Source organism: Chelon labrosus (genome assembly GCF_963514085.1).
Source record: "Chelon labrosus genome assembly, chromosome: 19".
In the NCBI taxonomy this organism is placed as follows: Eukaryota; Metazoa; Chordata; class Actinopteri; order Mugiliformes; family Mugilidae; genus Chelon; species Chelon labrosus.
Window position 1 is genome coordinate 2,417,880 of NC_140352.1, and position 19,497 is coordinate 2,437,376.

General features: G+C 42.9%; 1 protein-coding gene across 1 annotated transcript; it reads left to right on the forward strand.

Annotated features, from left to right (window-relative positions):
- The first annotated feature begins 224 nt into the window (after nt 1–224).
- LOC311504019 (speckle-type POZ protein) lies at nt 225–18,872 on the forward strand. The gene is made up of 10 exons (XM_084566963.1): nt 225–312; nt 9,655–9,871; nt 9,972–10,093; nt 10,668–10,819; nt 10,920–11,047; nt 11,130–11,307; nt 12,630–12,685; nt 13,498–13,620; nt 15,267–15,409; nt 16,969–18,872. Exons 2-10 carry the CDS (start codon nt 9,794–9,796, stop codon nt 17,111–17,113), a joined length of 1,125 nt encoding a protein of 374 aa, XP_084423089.1. The 5' UTR covers nt 225–312; nt 9,655–9,793; the 3' UTR covers nt 17,114–18,872.
- Nucleotides 18,873–19,497: the final 625 nt, after the last annotated feature.

Here is a 19,497-nt window from a genome sequence, read left to right on the forward strand (position 1 = left end):
TTATATTATATTACATCATATTATATCATATTATATTATGTTATATTATGGTATATTATATATTATTATATTATATTATATTATATTATATTATATTATATATTATTATATTATATTATATTATATTATATTATATCATATTATATTATATCATACTATATTATATATTAGCCGGGGGCTGTGTAGTTCCTCCGAGACCACAGGTGGCGCTGTGAGCGGGACGAGCCCATCCAGGATTGCTAGCTCCACAAACGGCTAACAACAACAGAAGACTCCGGGCAACTACCGTTTGTAATTTAACCCAGCGTAAAGGTAAGTCTGTCGATAAATAAAAACAGAAACCAAAAAAAATCTATAAAATCATACGGTTACGGCGGCTACGTGGCAAATTTAGCCGCTGTTTCTTCGACAATTTCTTCGACCGTTTTTTGTTGTTTGGCTTCGGTTAGCTGCTATGCTATGGGAATGAAGGCTAACCAGCTAGCCTGCTAGCCTGCTAGCTCCACCGAGTTAGCTCCCGTGCTGTCGTTAGATGGACCGGATTACCGGCAGGATTTATGTACTTAAAACGATATCAGACGCTGTCAGCGCTGTTTATTTCTATTTTAAATTTATTTATTTATTTATTTTTATTGTCCTTCACACGTAAAATAAAGCAGCAGTTGTAAAAGTGAGGCAGCTCTGTCTGTATCTGTATTGTTAGCAGGTTAACTACCTGCTACTGTCACCGCCTACATTTAACTAACTGGAAAGTGTTTAGAGTTCAGTTCAGACAACATCATCTCCTAAAGTTAAATAGATTCACTTTAAAGCAATATCATATTTATAGTTACGTTTAAACTTTATATATTAAATTATTCTATATATAAAACACATGTTAAGATAAAGGGGTGTATATATATATGTTGGGGCCTTTATTATGTTTTTGTGTTCTCACCCTTTAATGTAATAAAATGTAAAGGATAATTTCATGTATTAATGTTATCCTTTTAAAGGGCTGGTTTTGTTGTGGTTCGTTTTCCCAACTAATGTTTAACCAGCCTGACTGAGCAGCTGTAGGAGGTGGTTTGTTTGGGTTGAGGTGATGAGTCAAAGTTCAGACTGACTCCTGTGGAAACACACCAAACCCACTGGTTTCACACTTTAACACCGCTCCTTATTATGTAAAAGAGTTTGTTTCTGCATAAAAAAATTACAGACAGTGAACATGAGGTAGTCTAGCTCTGTCGTAGCTGGTATAGTTTCATAAATATTGTCTTTAAACTCATATTATACACAATTTTATACTACCACGTTTCTTTAGATTCATATTTATTGCATTTATATATATATCTGTGTATATATATTTTTCTAGTATGTTGTATATCTTCTCCTTATCTTTATTTTTTATCCTTTTTGCCGACTTTCACCTTATTCCTGTCTCTGTGTAATGATGCTGATGGGAACCTTATTTCCCACAGGATAATATAATACATCTATCTGTCTATCTATCTCATAAAACCTCAGAAATGATCATTAATTAAATTCAACGTTAAAGGAGAGGCGTGCCTTTTTTTTTTTTTAATGATTTTTCTTTCTTTTCATCCGGATGATGCTGAGAACCCGTTTTACTTGCAGTGCAGGACTGTCCCGCAGTAGCTGCAGTCGGTTTGTTTGACCCGTCGACCGTTTTCGCTGAAGTCAAAGAACCTGCCACGCAGCAGTCTTGACCTGGCCTTTCATTTAAGGCTTTTCTCCTGAGTTTGTCCTTTCCTTCTGTACATAACTGGGTTTAGCTGAGTTCACCTCTACAGTGATGGCCCACACTCAGAAATCCCCTGCCTTGGAGCCTTTGAGCTTTTGCTGGTGCCATTTTCACACTGATGGAAAACAGAAGTGAAATTTTCAAAGGTGTCAAACTCTAGATTAAATCTTTACAACTCAACTCTGCATGGAATCGGTTTCTTGTGTCAGGAAACGTAGTCAAAACCGTTGTTTCGCTCCGAGTAGGCTGGGGATCACTAAGTCATAAAAACTAGAGCTGGAAATGTCCCGATCATGTTTATTTGCCCCCCTGATGTGAAACCTTTTAATATTCAGTACTGGCCGACTCACGTCCCAGTTAGATTTTAAATAAACAAAATTACCTTCCCCGGTGATTCATAAAGGCCGTCCGTATCTTTCTTACTCTCCTCGATCACGTGTGAGTCTGCTAATTAGTTTTTTTGGCAGCTTTCACGCTCGTCAGCCTCCGTTAAAAAGATAACAGGGGGACAACAGAGGACGAAGACGTTTTGACGCTAGTGGGACGTGGTTTTGGTTTTTTGGCAGACCTACAGTAAATAACTATAAAAGATCAGACTTGGCTCAAGCTTTATATCTGACCGGGACGTCAGCTGACCAGAGGTGGTTAGTTAGGAACGATTACATTTATACTGATGTGTACAGAAATAAGGCTTTTGAGTTTATGTGGAGGGTTTTCAGAGCAGCATACTTTGTTTTTTATGGCTTTAATCAGGTGTATGATGCGTTTAGAACATTATATGTGCTAGATATGATGTAGAATAACTTATTATTATTATTATTAGGCTGTACTGACTGAAGTACTTGCAGTGTATCCTGAGTATTTACTCTTGGAGGTCAACACAGTACGAAGCAGGTGACCAGAGACATTAGACATGCATTGAGATCCCTCCTCCCTTTAACCTCCAGTGCCCGGGGAAGTGAGGAGGGGTTTTTAGCTGGGAAGTACAGACAGGAGGTGAAGCTTGGTGCTAATCCTTTTTTTTCTTCCGCCCTGTCAAATCCCCTTCGGTGTAATTGTGGGTCTGCACAGAGTCGGGGTTGAGAGCTAGGCAAGCCTGATCGCTGTAGCAAAAATCAATAGTTCATACCTCTACGAGATTGAGTTTTTAGAAAAAGGAGGAGCACCGCGGGCCGAGGGCAGAATATGAAATCGCTCTGCAATCGATCCCGGGGCCCCCTGTACCAATTATAGTTTTTTAAGGTTTGTCCGTGTCTCGCTGCTGCTGTCCTCCAAGACCGAAGCTTTGGAGACAGACGCTGTGTTCACGGACGCTTTGACAAGAGGCTGCCAGTTGGCGTCTGAAATGCCTCGGTACCTTCAGTCTTTAATTTAGAGCAGAGATTGATTTTTTTATTTTTTGATGGAGGGAGTGAAATGTCAGGAAAAAGCATCGTGGTCATAACTGCCACCGTGTGCATCATATTTCCACAGAAACACATTCAAACCTTTTGTTGTTTGTGTAATTTCAGGCGTGTTTTTTCTTTCTTATTTTAGTTTTGACCTACAAAACAAAATGTTCCTTCTTTGCCCTCAATCAAATCTGCTGATAAACTATAACATACACTGATATTAAGCTACAGCCTGAAGTAACTGCTCACACATATCAGTGTTTTCAGGGAGTTATGGTGAAAGTCTTTACCTCTACCCTAGAGTTCGTCTCTGTATGCTTTTAATATCTTTTAACCCATTCAGGCCTAAATACTCTTCTGTAAACCCCCTCTCAAAACCTGAGGTTTTTCAGAATATGTCAACACTAAAACCTTAATTTCTCAGGCTCTGTAGCAGATAAAAACATGAGATAAAAAGCATTTGACAGCTTACTTCTTTGGCTTTCAACTTGACTGACTTGCTAGGGCATAATCTTCAAATGCATTTTTTTAAAAAATCAATAAACGCCAAACATCTATCTATAAATCAAGAAGCGTCTGTGTGTGTGTGTGTGTGTGTGTGTGTGTGTGTGTGTGTGTGTGTCTGTGGCACGCATATCTCGCGAACCGTTGGCCCGATTGGTTTGAAACTGGGCAGGTGTCTCGCTACGGGCACGAAGATGTGCATTGCTAAATTTGACGTTGTTTGGATAAGAAATGTAAAATATATCGGTAAAATAGGTTTTCTCCGCTCTAATATTTCCACTACTCCTCATACACAGCACCTGTAGGCTCCCACTATAGGAATACATACTTCCAACGGGCACTGCACTAGTGAGATAAAAAGCATTTGACAGCTTACTTCTTTGGCTTTCAACTTGACTGACTTGCTAGGGCATAATCTTCAAATGCATTTTTTTAAAAAATCAATAAACACCAAACATTTTTAAAATTTTGAAAATCAGTAAAGATCTATTTTTTTCAGTTACTTCGTATATATCACTTCCTTCACTTGAGTCAGCCGTGACGGATCGCTAGCACGGTGTTTAAAATTTTCGACCAAAACATACTCCACGTGTCAGGCTTATTTCGACCAATCACAAAGCGTTTTATTAGTCACATGAGTTTAAAAAAAAAATCCCTAAGCATCTCTGTCACTCACCCCAAGAATATTTCAGCCAATCACAGTGCATATAATTGACCTTTGGCTAAGCCCCGCCCCCCTTAGTTACTGTTGCTACGTCCGACATTCTCTTCTGGCCTGTGGTTTTCTGGTTATCTATAAGGCTCTGGTATCAATATCAAGGAGCAACACTGTTCATGCAAAGCTGGGTACGTCTCTATTCACTTCTATAATCGTTATTACGAAGCAAACGGACTAACGTTACACACGTATGCGTTGTATTTCTTCAGCGTGTGCTAGCGTATCAACAACTATGCAACTTAAGCTGTAACGGTGATGTTTTGGTTAGCTCCACAGGGTTTTGCGCGCACATCATTGGGCTTATCCATACCCTGGATGCTGGATATATACCGACAGTATAGCCTGCCGAGACCGAAAATATGAGACGCCTGCGTTAAAGTCAATGGAGCGCTGTGGAAAAAGTGTCGGACCCCTGTGGGAGCTCTCTTGGCTGTGATTGGTCAATCTACATTCTAGGGCGGGGCTTAGCCAAAGGTCAATTGGGCATGTGCCTCGAAAAAGACGACAACGCTCAAAATGACACGGACGCGTTTGCCGGCCTTAATGGTAACTACGCATAGATGCGTGATCCGGTCTGAATGGGTTAAATGATTGTAGCTCCGATCGTCGAAGAAGAACTTGGCTTTTGCTCAGATTGTTGAACGTAGATAATGTGTCTTGTGATGCAGGTATTGACCGTCGGGTGAAAGTTCAGCCGACAACGAGACTTCTCCTCGTATCTCGCCTGTGACCTGCTGGTATTTTATGTTCTATTCGTGGAAGCGTCTTTGCTCAGAGCGTCTCTCACATATGAGTCCGTGTTTGCTCATGTTTGATCATTTTAAAAGAGCGCCTGGTTTGAGCCCGGTCGAAGCCGCCTCCACCTTTTATCGTGGGGCAGCAGCACAGTGAGAGGAACGCTCGCCACGTGCAGGATCACCGCTCAATATTGCGATGACAGCATGACAAATGCGTTCCAGCGTTTTCCCTCGTTCTTCTTTCCCTCCTCAGCCGTTGTGTTTTCCACCTTCACCGCCACATTGACACCAATTTAATCTGAAGGTGTGCGACTGTCGTCCAGCTCGGGCTTCGTCTTCACGTGTCCAACGCTCCACGTGGTGGAAGCGGAAGACGCTTTGTGTTAATTCCAGGTTGTCTCTCGCGGCGTTTTTCGCACTGACAATGAAAAATTACAGTTCAGCGGTCTGAACTAAGCAGCGGTAGCTAAATGCGTCTGTGTTTGCAGAGTGAGACAATAGTAATCAATGCTGAATATTCCTGTGAATCGCTCTGGAAACTCCTGACGGAAGCAACACGGCGACCACAACAAACAGCTCTTTCTCTCTTAACGAGGGACGTCCCGATCAAGTTTTATTTACCCCCTGATCCAGCACCAGTCTTTTAATATTCAACCGATTTTAAACAAACACGATCTCCTCCCCTGGAGATTCATAAAGTCTTTCTTCCTCTTCCTAAACTATTATTTTAAGATCGTTTCATCGCAGCGTGATGAAAACGAAACCAGGACCTCGTGGAACTGCAGGTGCAGCCGGCGTCTTCGTCTCAGTCAGCTGTCCACAGATCTGTGTTTGATTTCTCTCTCATACCTCGGTCTGATCCTTTTGTCTCTATCTAACCTCTTTTGGAGGCAATTTATCTCGGCGAATGGTTCCACAGACGGTGCTCCATCTTTCATTCCCTATACCTGGTTTTCCATTTGGCTTCTCTATCACTTTACTTTTCATTTTCTTTCCCTGTACCTCCTTTTTTTTTTTCCATCTCCTTCTCTCTCCATCTTACCAGTCGCTGCAGATCAGTTGGGTTTTTTGAGACTGGTTGTTTAGCGTTGTTGAATCAGTAAAAGTATGTGTTGTTATTATTTTATTGAGGTCTCATTTGGTAAAGTATCTGGCGTCGGCTCAGATCAATTAAAATCTGTTAAATTCAGCCTCAAACTGAGTCATGAATCCAGTTTTCAATCTGTTTAGACTTAATTTAAAAAGCCTCTGAGCAGCTTCAGGGTCAAAGCTGAGCTCTCAGCCGTCACAGTTGGTTAAACTTGAGTTTTGACCCAAATCGAATTTATGGATGAAGACAGAAAGACATTAAGAGCTCTGTGGAAGAGAGCGAGAGAGAGAAAGAGAGAGACGAAGGAAGGAGGAGATGGATGGAGGGTCCAAGGACTGGTGAAGTAGAAAAAGAAATTTCTAAATTGTGGAAAACACGGGCACAGATTAACCGAGAGCTGGAAGAGAAGCCGCCGAGTTTGTGAGTCTGGCAGTGAGGACGGTAGATCATTTGTCCTCTGACGCGAGGTGTTCAAGATGAAGCAACCCACGCTGCGAATAGAAATACAGTGAAGTAAATGTGCTGTTTGCGTGAGGTAACATCCTCAGTGATCGCAATCTAGTCACAGTCATTTTAAGTTCCTTACTCATGTTTTCCAAACGCCTCATTCTGCTCATGGTTGCCAGTAAGATGGAGTCACATCATTACTGTACGTTAATCACAGTTATTATGTTTTTAAAAGAAAAGAAAAAAGCGTCTGTCCCTCAGTAAACCTGAAGTTGTGAATCTTTAAAAACACATCACACATGTAGATTTGGTGAATACGGCGTCTACGGCAGTGGAACAGTTTATGTTGAAATATCCAACAAAGGTTCAAAAAAAGGCAACTGGACTTGTAGAGTTTTAGAGAAGACGTTTCATCTGAGTAGCTTCTTCAGTTCTAGGGGACTGGTGGGAAGTTTGTAGCCTGGTCGTCACCATCCTACGTTTCCGTTTCCGAAAATTTGATTTCGGTCTGGCACGTTAGTCTGGCCCAATGTAATAGGAATCTCTCTCTGTAATGGGCGGATGCTTATTTTGAGGTTTAAAATCATTGGAGTTCCCTTAACCAATCAGCAACGTTTGGTAATGACGTATATTGTGCGCCGGAGTTCAGGCTCTTACGCTTACCACTTCCGCTTCCAGTTAAATAAATCAAACTTTTCCCAAAGCCAGTTGGAAGGAGAGCTACGACGTCCTTGCCATTTATAAAATTGACAAGACAAGCCTCTTGTTCTGGTTTTAATTCCGTGATGCTCTCGAGAGTTGAGACAACTTCACGGATGGCTTCTAGCGTCTCTTCCTCCGTCGCCATTGTTGCTATGCTGTTGAACTACAAGCTTCGCTGGCTGGACTACAAGCAACTCGGCATGCGAGTTCCGCGTCATCACTCAACTGTTCGCTGATTGGCTCGGTTACACGTGAACCGCGGAAGTGCAATTGGGCCAGACTCCGTGCCAGACCGAAATCAAATTTTGGGCGGAAACGTAGGATGGCAACGACCAGGCTAGGAAGTCTGAGGTTTAAACAGGAACTCCTCCTGAAGAACTTGCTTGTTATGCGACTCCAAGTGTCTCCACAAACTTGTTATTACGAATCTTTCAGGAGGAGTTCCTATTTAAACCTCAAACTTCCCACCAGTCCCCCTAGAACTGAAGAAGCTACTCGGATGAAACGTCTTCTCTAAAACTCTACAAGTCCAGTTGCCTTTTTTTTTAACCTTTGTTGGATAAACCACGACCTGGATGACTGAGAACCTTCACAGACATATGTTTAAATGTGCAACAAGTGTGCCTCACTTCATGTGTTTCTAGTCGGGCTGTCAAAATTAACACCGATAAAGATGGAAGACGCTAAACAGCACGTTGTCTTTATCTTTACTGGATCAACGGCCCGTTTAGTGTATGAGTGACCGTAACTCTGCTTGGACAAACTGCCTGAAATGAGTTGCCAGAGACGGTCGGCGTCATTCTGGGTTAATTTTGTTAAAATCTTTAATCAGATTAATCGTGATGTTGGATTAATCTGCGTTCATTTTGACAGCCCTGGTTTCTAGTAGTTATTATGTGCCCATGCATTTATTGTTTCCTTGGCTTCTTTATTTGATTGATTGACTGTGTGTGGAGTACATGTGGAAAAACTGTAAATAAATCGCCCTGTTGGCTTAAATAAATAATAAAGTTCTCTGAATCTGAATCTAAATTGTAGAAAACAGCTGAATCACGGAGGAGTTGGTCTTTAGCAGCACTAACATTATGTGTTTTGGCGTTTTAATGAGATTTAGTGACAGTAACATCACCCTGTATATAGAATATATAATACTGACAGTCCTTTAATGTTGTGCATATTTCACATTTGTAATTACGATTACTCATTTTAAACACCGTCCAGTCCAAAATCCGTCCCAACGCCCCGGCGTCTGTGAAACATAAAACATGATTATGTATTTCAAAGGCCACATCTAATAATAAATCCTAAGTTGCCCATTGGATAGTTTACAGTCCCGCTAGATTGCCGTCATTTAGTAACCTTGAATTTCCGTCAACATCTAAAGCAGCGTAGTTTCTTTTTTGCTGTACGGCTTAAACGTTTATGAATACGTCGCCCCTGATACGATCCGGTCTCCTGTAGCCTTCCTGAAGTCTGTCCTTGTCTTCTCCTAGAGGCGACAGCCTTTTAGCCTGAGTGGACTCGGTTAAATCAAGTTGGTATATATACTGAATGATGATCTCTTTCTACCACCTGACGTTGTTTTCCAGAGTAAAGTTCCTCCACACAGCAGACGTATTTAGTCACGGGATCTTGGTTCTTCTTCTTTGATTTTTGGCAGCTTTGACGCTAGATAGTCACCACTAAAACTGTAGAAGAAGAAGAAGTTGTCGTCTTGTTATACGACGAAGAGGAAGAAGACGTTTTGATGCTGCAAAGACGTGGTTTTTAATTTATTGCAGACATCCCTAATGGACATTGTCCTCAAGTCTTTGCTTTCCGTTGACCATGGTACCTCCCAAAGAAGCTCCACATCTTAGAGAATGAGACAAAAGGTCTCTAATCTGCATTGCTATGTCCCCCTTCCACCGACTTGAAGGTAATTTGGGAACTTGGATGTGTCCAGCTGTCCTGGGAGGCCGCTTGTTTATTTACAGTTCATTTTTAAGAATTAATTGCAGCTGCAGCAGTTATTGATCTGAGAGCATTGATCTCCTTCTGTCCCCGAGTGGGACGGGGGACAATTCATCTAACCACCGCCACACAAGTAACCACCTCAGTAGCTGATTGTGTGGCTAGATGAATTAAATGATATTGAATCTAACCCAGATTAATGAAAGCAACTGTGTCCTGAATAACAATGAGCAGCGCTTTGTCTTTAAAAAATGTTTTTGTTTGCGGCCGCGTTACCTGCGCGTTAGAAGACGAGACAAGGTTTTCAAGGAGGCTGGTTTTTATTTCCTGTCAGACCGTTTAATCTCTGTGACGTTGTGTGTTTGCAGGGGGGGGCAGACCGCTTCCATCTGGTGTGTACTGATGCAGATGGACGTCAGGACTGAGCATTGACACGTGGAAGTGACAGGTTCCTCCTCCTCCTCCTCCTCACCCTATTGCCCCCCTACACCCTCTGTCACGCTGGCAATGTCAAGAGTCCCGAGTCCCCCTCCCCCTGCGGAAATGTCCAGCGGGCCCGTGGCCGAGAGCTGGTGCTACACACAGGTAACGAAACTAATTATAAATACCGTCGACTTTATCGTCTTTATCTCTTAATAAATCAGTCTGAGCTTCGCTGATTTATAGTTTTCGGCCCCTTTTTCAGATCAAAGTGGTGAAGTTCTCTTACATGTGGACCATCAACAACTTCAGCTTCTGTCGAGAGGAGATGGGCGAGGTCATCAAGAGCTCCACCTTCTCTTCTGGGGCCAACGACAAACTCAAATGGTGGGTTTGCAAGAGTGTGGTGTTGTTTCATCACAACGAATTTAGTTTTTTTTCACAATCCAAGCCCTGATCCGGTGTTAAACGTCCAAGAGTTGGTCTCCTGTTGCTTCCTAAAGTCTTTACTTGTCTTCTCCTAGAGTGGACTGGATTCAGTCCAATAAATCTTTCTGTCAAAGTTAATATTCTCTACTTCACAAATGTTCTGGTCGTCCAACGCTGCCATAAACTCCCTAACCCTCTCTGGATTAAGATGTTTCTCCTTGACGCTGTCTCCAGGAAACTTTTCTCTTCTATTAAACGCTCAGTGTTTGTTGTTGTTGTTAGGGCGCAGCCTTTGCCTGAGGCTACTTAAGCTACTTCCTTAAATTAAATGGAGAGCTAATTAAAACAACTGTGATGTCTAACCACAATCAGAATAAATATCATTCATTATCTGCTCCCGCTTGTAGTCTGGAGCGTAACAAGCCCTGCCCTGCCACAAAAATGTGCGTCTAGCGAAGCCGGCACATGGTTGCCTTCACCTCCATTCTTCAGAGATTTTCATTGTCATGTTCTCCATCATCATCATCATCAGGTGTTTGCGAGTGAATCCAAAGGGCCTGGACGAGGAGAGCAAAGATTACCTGTCCCTCTACCTGCTGCTGGTCAGCTGTCCGAAGGCTGAGGTGCGCGCCAAGTTCAAGTTCTCCATCCTCAACGCCAAAGGAGAGGAGACTAAAGCCATGGGTGAGCGCGAGATGTTATCTGAAACGGAGTCAGTCAGTGGTTTACAAGCTTTGTTTTTTTATTTTGGGTTCATCTATTTGTGACTTGTGTGCGTCTACAGAAAGCCAGAGGGCGTATCGCTTTGTCCAGGGGAAAGACTGGGGTTTTAAAAAGTTCATCCGGAGAGACTTCCTCCTAGATGAGGCCAACGGTCTTCTACCTGACGACAAGCTCACGCTGTTCTGTGAGGTACGACGCTGAATGTTTATTTATCTCCTCACAGTTTCAGTGTGTTGCATGTCATTGCGTTTCATGGTGTTCTCTCCCCTAGGTGAGTGTGGTGCAAGACTCGGTCAACATATCTGGTCAGAACACCATGAACATGGTGAAGGTGCCTGACTGCCGGCTAGCAGATGAGCTGGGGGGGCTGTGGGAGAACTCCCGCTTCACGGACTGTTCGCTGTGTGTGGCTGGTCAGGAGTTTCAAGCCCACAAAGCCATCCTGGCAGGTACAGACATCACTCAGACACACACCTTTGTACTGTCTCTTGTTCGTCCAGTTTGAAGATGCTTGTCTTTGTGCACTGCTGCACGCCATGAATAAAATATACACATATACGTACAAGTATTTGAAGCACTCTGCATAAAAACGACAGAACAGAACAGAACCACTTCAGTTCTGAGATGTTGGTGGGTTTCCTCACATCAACTGCTTGCTTCAGGTCCTTCCACAACATTTCTATTGGATTAAGGTCAGGACTTTGACTTGGCCGTTCCTAAACATTCATCTTGTTCTTCTTTAACCGTTCTTCTGTAGAACCACTTGTGTTCTTGGTTCTCGTTGTCTTGCTGCATGACCCAGTTTCTCTTCACATTCAGCTCATGGACAGATGTCCTGACATTTTCTTTTAGAGTTCACTGGTAGAATTCAGAATTCATTGGTCCATCAATAAGGACAAGCCGTCCTGGTCCAGATGCAGCAGAACAGGCCCAAACCAGGACATTAGCACCCCCATGTTTGATGGAGGGATGAGGTTCTGACGCTGGAATGATGCAGTGTTGTTTCATCTCATTTAAACCAAACTATTCTACTTTGGTCTCATCTGTCCACTAAACATTGTCCCAATAGTCTTCTGTCTTGTCCACATGATGTTTAGAAATGTTCTTCTTGGAGAGCAGTGTCTTTGTCCATCACACCATGGTTGTTGAGTGGATTCATCAACATTAGCATTAGCCAATGAGAGAGAGGCCTTTAGCTGCTTAGAAGTTCCCCTGGGTTCCTTTGGGACCTCTCAGACTATTATGGAGTGATCTTTGTTGGTGGACCACTCCTGTGGAGGGGAACAGTCGTCTTCAATCTGTCTGACTGTGGATTATTTGTGGGTTCCAAACTCTTTAGAGATGGTTCTGGAACCTTTTCCAGCCTGATGAGCAACAACAACTCTTTCTCTGAGCTCCTCAGAAAGCTACTTTGTCCACAAACATGTGTTGTGAAGATCAGACTGAGACAAATCCCTGATTTATTTAAACTAAACCAGGAACTGAACCACACCTGAGTCTTATTACATTGATGGAAACACTTCTGAACACATGGACTCTGATTTAATCCTAGAGGAGCTCCTCTCTGATATGTAATATTGGCTCATTTTACTGAATAAACAAAAACAAAAGTATAATATTTCTCTTTCATTTGTTGGACTGAGTTCTCTGTCTACTTTCTGCTGATGTTTTGAGTCAGCGCTGTACATATATTTCAGTTTGGCTCTCTAATTGTTCTTCGTGATCCCACATTTACTCGTGCAGTAACCCGTTTCCTCTTCCTGCTCCTCAGCACGTTCCCCAGTATTCAGCGCCATGTTTGAGCACGAGATGGAGGAGAGCAAAAAGGTGAGCCCCGAGGTCCCGGAGCTGTTTTTATTGTCAGAAATAAATTAGTTTTGTTCCTTGAAATGCAGCTCGACTGCTCGGATTTTCCACTGCAGCGGTGCGGGGTTAAAGTGAGTGAAGGATTGCGTGCTGTCAGACGGCCGCAGCACAAAGCTGTTTGGCGAAACTGAATGATAGTGCACCTGAAATGCAATTGTCCTGCAGTAGTTGGGGGTCAGGATTCATCCTTCACTGACAAGGCTGCAGAAGCAGAGAATGGCTTTTTTTCATTTCTGTACATGTGACTGTAAGAAATGAAAGTGCAGGAGAGTTTTTTAAACCAATATTTACTGTGGATGGGACAGAATATTGTGCAAAGAAAACAAATTAAGAGATAAACTGTTGATTTATGTCTTAATTTTGCTGTAAGTTTACTTGAAGTACAAATACTTGGTGCATGCTGATATTTGCAAGTATTATTAACAGTATTTTGTTTGTATATCTACGTAGCTTTGTCTGTATTTTCTTATCTTTACCACAGTTGCTCTGTACAGTACGTTCCTCTGCTATTCTCACCTCAGCTGTGTAGATTAGTTCTTTACACATGATATAAAGGAAGTGCATGCAAGAAGAAACTCCACCGCCTCCTCCCTCCAACATAAATAGTAAAATATATATTCATATATTCCCAAAAATAATACAGTACTGTCATTTATTTAAAAAAAAATTTTTTTAGCCACCTCACCTCGTGTATAATCATGAAGTGGTAATTTTATGAAGCTCATGTCCCAGTTGAAATAATTCAGCCTCTGTCTTTTTCTTTCGTCTGTCAGAACCGCGTGGAGATCAACGACGTGGAGCCGGAGGTTTTCAAAGAGATGATGTGCTTCATTTACACAGACAAGGCTCCCAACCTGGACAAGATGGCCGACGACTTGCTCGCAGCAGCTGATAAGGTAAAGTAACAGTAACGGCACAGCTGATCAGCCACAACATTATGACCACTGACGGGAGAAGTCAGTAACATTTAAACCATCTTGTGACAGTTCAGTGTTCTGCTGGGAAACTTTTGGACCTGGCATTCATTGGTGTGGATGTTACTTAGACATGTAGCACCCACCTAGACCAGACACTGCCATCCTGCTGGGGATGGCTGCTGCCAGGCACCCCCACCACATAGCAATGGGGTGGGGGTGCCTGGCAGCAGCCATCCCCAGCAGGATGCAGCCTGACACTTTAGGAACAACTAAACCCACCTAGACCAGACCAGGCACCCCCACCCCATAGCAATGATCATTAGTATTTGAATGACAAATACACAGTGGCTCGTACTTCAGCTCACTTCCTCAAATTGAGGCCGATTCATATTTGCATCCTTTCAGTTTTTTGGGCCAATGTTCATCATGTCATGGACCCAGAAATCGTTATAAAACATGTTGCTCACTTACACACAGCTCAGTGTTAATTTTGGCAGCCATATATGACTTAGTCCTCAGATGAAAGCTTTGAGCTGACTGTGAAACACTGTGAGCCTCCAGCTGGTCCCTGCCGTTAAAGGACATTGAACTGGTCGGTTTGGATCCTGAGACGGTACGAGTGCTCAGCGTCCACCAAACCCTGTCCCCGTGAGCCGTCAGGATTTTAGGAAACAGTTGGATGATTTCACACTGGTCTCACTCCTCCGTGTCACCACATGGGAGACTTAACTTTGAAGCCCGGTTCCTCCCTGAGGTCGAGCTTTGAGTTGTTTTGTAGTTTAACCTAAGAAACTGATCGTATCCATCTGTGTGAGAGGAATAAAGGTCTGTTAATATTCAGTGTTAAAGGCAGCGTTCAGTGTTTGCTGTTGTTGTTGTTGTGGACTCGTATTCCTTTGTTTGTGTTTAGATGTTTAATATAGTTGGTCGTATTAAATGATGATCTACTGACACATCACCAAACAGCCACATTACACTAGTTACTAATTAATATAATTAAGTTCTTCCACCTGACATGTCAGTCACAGGACTTTGGTTCTTCTGTCTTCATCTTTCTTCTTCTTTGTTTTTCTTCTTTCTCCTTCTTCTTCTACTTCATCTTCTTTCTTCTTTCTTCTTCTTGTCCTTCTTCTTCTTCTTTCTTCTTTCTCCATTCTTTTTCTTCTTTCCTTTTCTTTGTTTTTTCTTTCTTCTTCTTCTTCTTCTTCTTCTCCTTCTTCCTCTTCTTCTTCTTCTTTTGGCAACTTTGACTGTAGCCAACCGTCTTAAAACATCCACATTCAACTCTTTACTATTTTCTCTCTAACTTCATTTTCCAGATTAAAGTTCTTTCACACAGCAGACATGTTTAGTCACATAAATTTGGTTCTTCTTCTTCTACAGAAGAGGAAGAAGACATTTTAATGCTACAGGGATGTGGTTTTGGTTTAAGTCAAACCGACCTCTAAAGATCAGGTCTTATTGATCTGATCATTTTTAAAACTGCTTGGATTGGCCCCGATACCGATCAGGAGCTCCCTAATCACATGTGTCACAGCAAATAATCATAAAATAAATCATAAAATAATCCTCACGAAGAAGAAAAACTAAAACACAATAATCTCCCCGTTCCTCTTCTCTTGCAGTATGCTCTGGAGAGACTGAAAGTCATGTGCGAGGACGCGCTGTGCACCAGTCTGTCGGTGGAAAACGCCGCTGAGATCCTCATCCTCGCTGACCTGCACAGCGCCGACCAGCTCAAGACGCAGGCTGTCGACTTCATCAACTAGTGAGTTCACACAGAGCAGAGCTCGTCGTCACGTATAATTGGGTTTTCAGCACCTGCTCACAGACTCACAGATCCTCCACGTCCACCGTACATTGTGTCTCCGCTGCAGCTGTGTCAAGTTGTTTCACGCTTTCCGTCTTTTATCCAGACATCAGGACTTGGTACCAGGGTTACTGCACATCTCTGTCTCATTTAATAATTTAATTTCACATGCGCCGTTATGGAGCGGTCCGTCTTTTGTTATTAAACCCTGTCAGAGCGATCAGGGCAACCTGACTCCTCACTGGAGTCTGTTTTCACCTCCTCTGTTGAGACTCAGATGAATGTGTGATAACGGCTCTGAACATGTGTCTGCCCCGATGTTCAGCTTCAACGTAGACACACAAAGACACAAAATCCTTTTAAATAAACTCAAGACAAAAATAATTCAAAGAGAATTAAATATGTAGGAGCCTCCTGTTGGATAATTACTGCATGGGTGATTATCTTTCAGCTGGCAACAAGTTATTTAAGCCCAACTGATGCAATGAGTAGCTTCTCATTTCTTCAACAACCATGTCTAAAGACACATCCTGTGGTCGTCTGTTTGAGAAGGGTCAAATCATTGGCATGCATCAAGCAGAGAAAACATCTAAGGAGATTGTAGAAACTACTAAAACTGGGTTAAGAACTGTCCAAGGCATTATTAAAAACTGGAAGGATAGTGGAGAAGCATCAGGGTAAGAAGAGAGGCAGATGAAGTGATGCACCCATCATGCCTAGTGTCTACTGTACAAGCCTGTGGGGGCAGTGCTATGATCTGGGGTTGCTGCAGTTGCTCAGGTCTAGGTTCAGCAACATTATGTGTCCAAAGAATGAGGTCAGCTGACTACCTGAATATACTGAATGACCAGGTTATTCCATCAATGGATCATATTCCAAGATGACAATGTCAGGATTCATGGGGCTCAGATTGTGAAAGAGTGGTTCAGGGAGCATGAGACATCATGTCCACACATGGATTGGCCACCACAGAGTCCAGACCTGAACCCCATTGAGAATCTTTGGGATGTGCTGGAGAAGGCTTTGTGCAGTGGTCAGACTCTCCATCATCAATACAAGATCTTGGTGAAGAATGAATGAAAGACTGGATGGAAATAAATCTGGGGACATTGGAGAAGATTATGGAAACAATGATACAGAGAATGTGTGCTGTAATCAACTATCTCTAATGAGGTACAAGTTATAAAGGTTAACAAAAGTACAGTTTCAATGTTTAGTCACATGATGTTAGTTTCTCTTCTTCTTCTACCTCTTTAATTTTTCACTAAAACAGAAGAGGAACAAGACGTTTTTACTTCACGTAGATGTGGTTTTGGTTTATTTCAGGCCTAAAATAAATAACTACAGAACATCAAACTAAACTGAAGCCTGATACCGATCAGATCATTTTAAAAAATACCTGGATCGGCCCCGCTACCTGTTCACAGGCGTCACCTGAGCTGTCAGATCAAATGTTCCTGAGCTTCATCTGTTGCTCTAATCGATGTTTCCTGTCTCCCTTCCTTCTCGTCCTCCAGCCACGCTGCAGAGGTGATGGAGACGGCCGGCTGGAAGTCCATGGTAGGGTCTCACCCTCACCTGGTGGCCGAGGCGTACCGCTCCCTGGCTTCGGCCCAGTGCCCCTTCCTGGGACCCCCCCGCAAGCGCCTCAAACAGTCCTAACAGCCTCACAGCGTGGCGTCTATACACAAACACACACGCATTAAAACACAACCTTTACCCCCCCTCCTCCTTCCTCCTTCCTCCTCCTCCTCGCTGTTACCTACTACACTACCTACAGCCTTCCCCCTGAACCCCGCCCCCCTCCACGGCCTTCCTGCCCCGTCCAGAACCTGCTGTATTTAGTCTCTTCTAAAGATGGAGGGAAGGAGGAGGTAAAAGGAGGAGACGGAGGAGAGGGAGGAGAGGGAGGAGAGGGACTTGTGACGTGGATTTGTGACGTTTGTTGTTTACATAAAAAAAACAAAAAAAAAACCCCACAACCCTCTGTCCCCTCTCTCCTCGGCTCCGGCTTCGTGAGGGACCGACGTTGTGCTCTTTTCAGCGCGAGAAACCTAAATCCTTCCACGTCCCGCTAAAAGGTCCCACTTTGGAATCCGTTGGGGTTGAAGAACTGGACGCATGGACCCAACAAACGCCAACCGTCGGGAGGGGGAATAAATCCTGAAAGGACTTTTAAGTGTCCCATCTTTATCGTAAGGCTTCTTATGGCGGCACATGAAGCCCCCCCCCCCCCTGCAAAATAAAGGACACCCAGGCCTGCGAGGGACTAACGCAGATGAATTGGGCCTGTTGGTTTAAAAAAACTAGAAGCCCCCACCCCAAGAAAGACAACCAAGGGCTAGTTACACACACACACACAAAATGGGATCATCTGAATAATTCTCCCAAAGAGAGTTGGGAAGACATTGCACTAAAGTCACAGGTCAACCCCCCCTTTGCCCCCCCGCCCCGCACCCGACCCCCCGTCAACCCCTTACCAGCAGTAAAGTAGAAATACTGTAGGCAAGCACACGTTGAAGCAAGCAGCTGGACCACCAAGAACCAGAACCCTTTAAGAAGATCTATCAGCAACAGACATGTACTCCGACATCTTCAAGCTTCACCGGCGTCCGTTTTCATTTTCTAAATAAATAGCTGGATGGAAATTAAAAAGAAAAAAAACACAGTGTGAAGAGGATACAGAGAAAAACAGCAGCGCACAACTGGATGTCGTTCTTGGGGGGGACGTTAATATTTTGTGTTTGGATCTGTCTTCGTCGCCCTGGAGAGAAAACGAAGCCCGCGGCGTTCAAGAGAAACGGTTACAGGTTAAGATTCAATCAGACACGTTATTTTATGACGGATTTTCGTTTTATTTTATTTTATTTTTTCCTCTTCCTCAGACAGAATTGTCATTTCTATTTTTTTCATAGGAATTTATTCAGACACTCGTGTTTTCAAAAAAGAAGAAGAAGAAGAGTTGAACCGATTTGTTTGTTTTTTTCTTTGCAGGCATAAAGACTGAAGGGAAATGAATTTAAATTTGAAATGAACACGTTTTAATGTTCAGAATAGATAAAATGTGAAAAAAAAAAATAATAAAATGAGAGAAAACTGAAAATAATGCACGCCGAGGGCGAAAAGCCCTTTTAACCTGGTGGGAAGTGGTGGTGATTGATAGAAGGAACCGTTGTCGTTTCTTTCCTGTAGATATCGTCGATTCTGAGAAGTGACACTTAGTTGTTGCCATTTTTTTGTTCCCGAAAGAATAAACCACAACTATTTTGTATTGAATGCAATGAAAACCTCGTCTGGGTCTTTATTTGTAGGAGTTGGATGCAATATATTTAAACTGAAGTGTAAATCAGAGTATTATAATTGCTCATATAATGAGCATTTCTGTACGTTATGTTTAGATTCTATTACAGCTTTGAGTTTATGTGTTTGGTGCATAGACTGTATATAAACATGGACACCACGTCTCCTCTTCCTCTCATTGGTCAAACTGACTCTATTTTCCCGGGGATACGGGCGGCGCCATCTTGTGAGTTTGGATCCAGAGTCTGATCAGTACGGTCTGAGGGCGGAGCCAGGTGGAGCCGTGATATTGATGCCCCGCCCACACTTCCTCCAGACTCACTAACGTTTTCATTTAATTATCTACCTCCACTTGTTACAAGGAGATGCTGGATTATACACTGGACTTATTTTAAAACTTTGTTTAAGGTCCCATGGGTCTGCTTTAGCAGCGCGGTTGGCATGGCAACTGGTAGTCGCTGAAGTCGTCAAATAACTGAAATTAAACGTATCCAAACAATTGACACTTGAACATTCATCAACATTATATTAACGACCTAAAATGACAGAAACCATCTGTGAAAAAACATTTATTTGACGTGTATTTTAGTGTTTTAGTTTGGTCCAAGTCCCGCCCACTAACATGGAGTGGGTGGAGCTTATGACCTATACTGCAGCCAGACACCAGGGGGAGCTCTAGCTGCTTTGGCTCCACAGTTTCCTGTAGCGGTGGTGGTTGAAGAAGAAGAGCTGCTTCTTTGTAAATT

Excerpts from the sequence above, each read along its gene's own strand:
- LOC311504019 (XM_084566963.1), top strand. The coding sequence starts at position 9,794 with ATGTCAAGAGTCCCGAGTCCCCCTCCCCCTGCGGAAATGTCCAGCGGG. Across the intron at positions 9,872-9,971 it reads AGAGCTGGTGCTACACACAG|ATCAAAGTGGTGAAGTTCTC; the intron begins GTAACGAAACTA and ends CCCCTTTTTCAG. Across the intron at positions 10,094-10,667 it reads GCCAACGACAAACTCAAATG|GTGTTTGCGAGTGAATCCAA; the intron begins GTGGGTTTGCAA and ends CATCATCATCAG.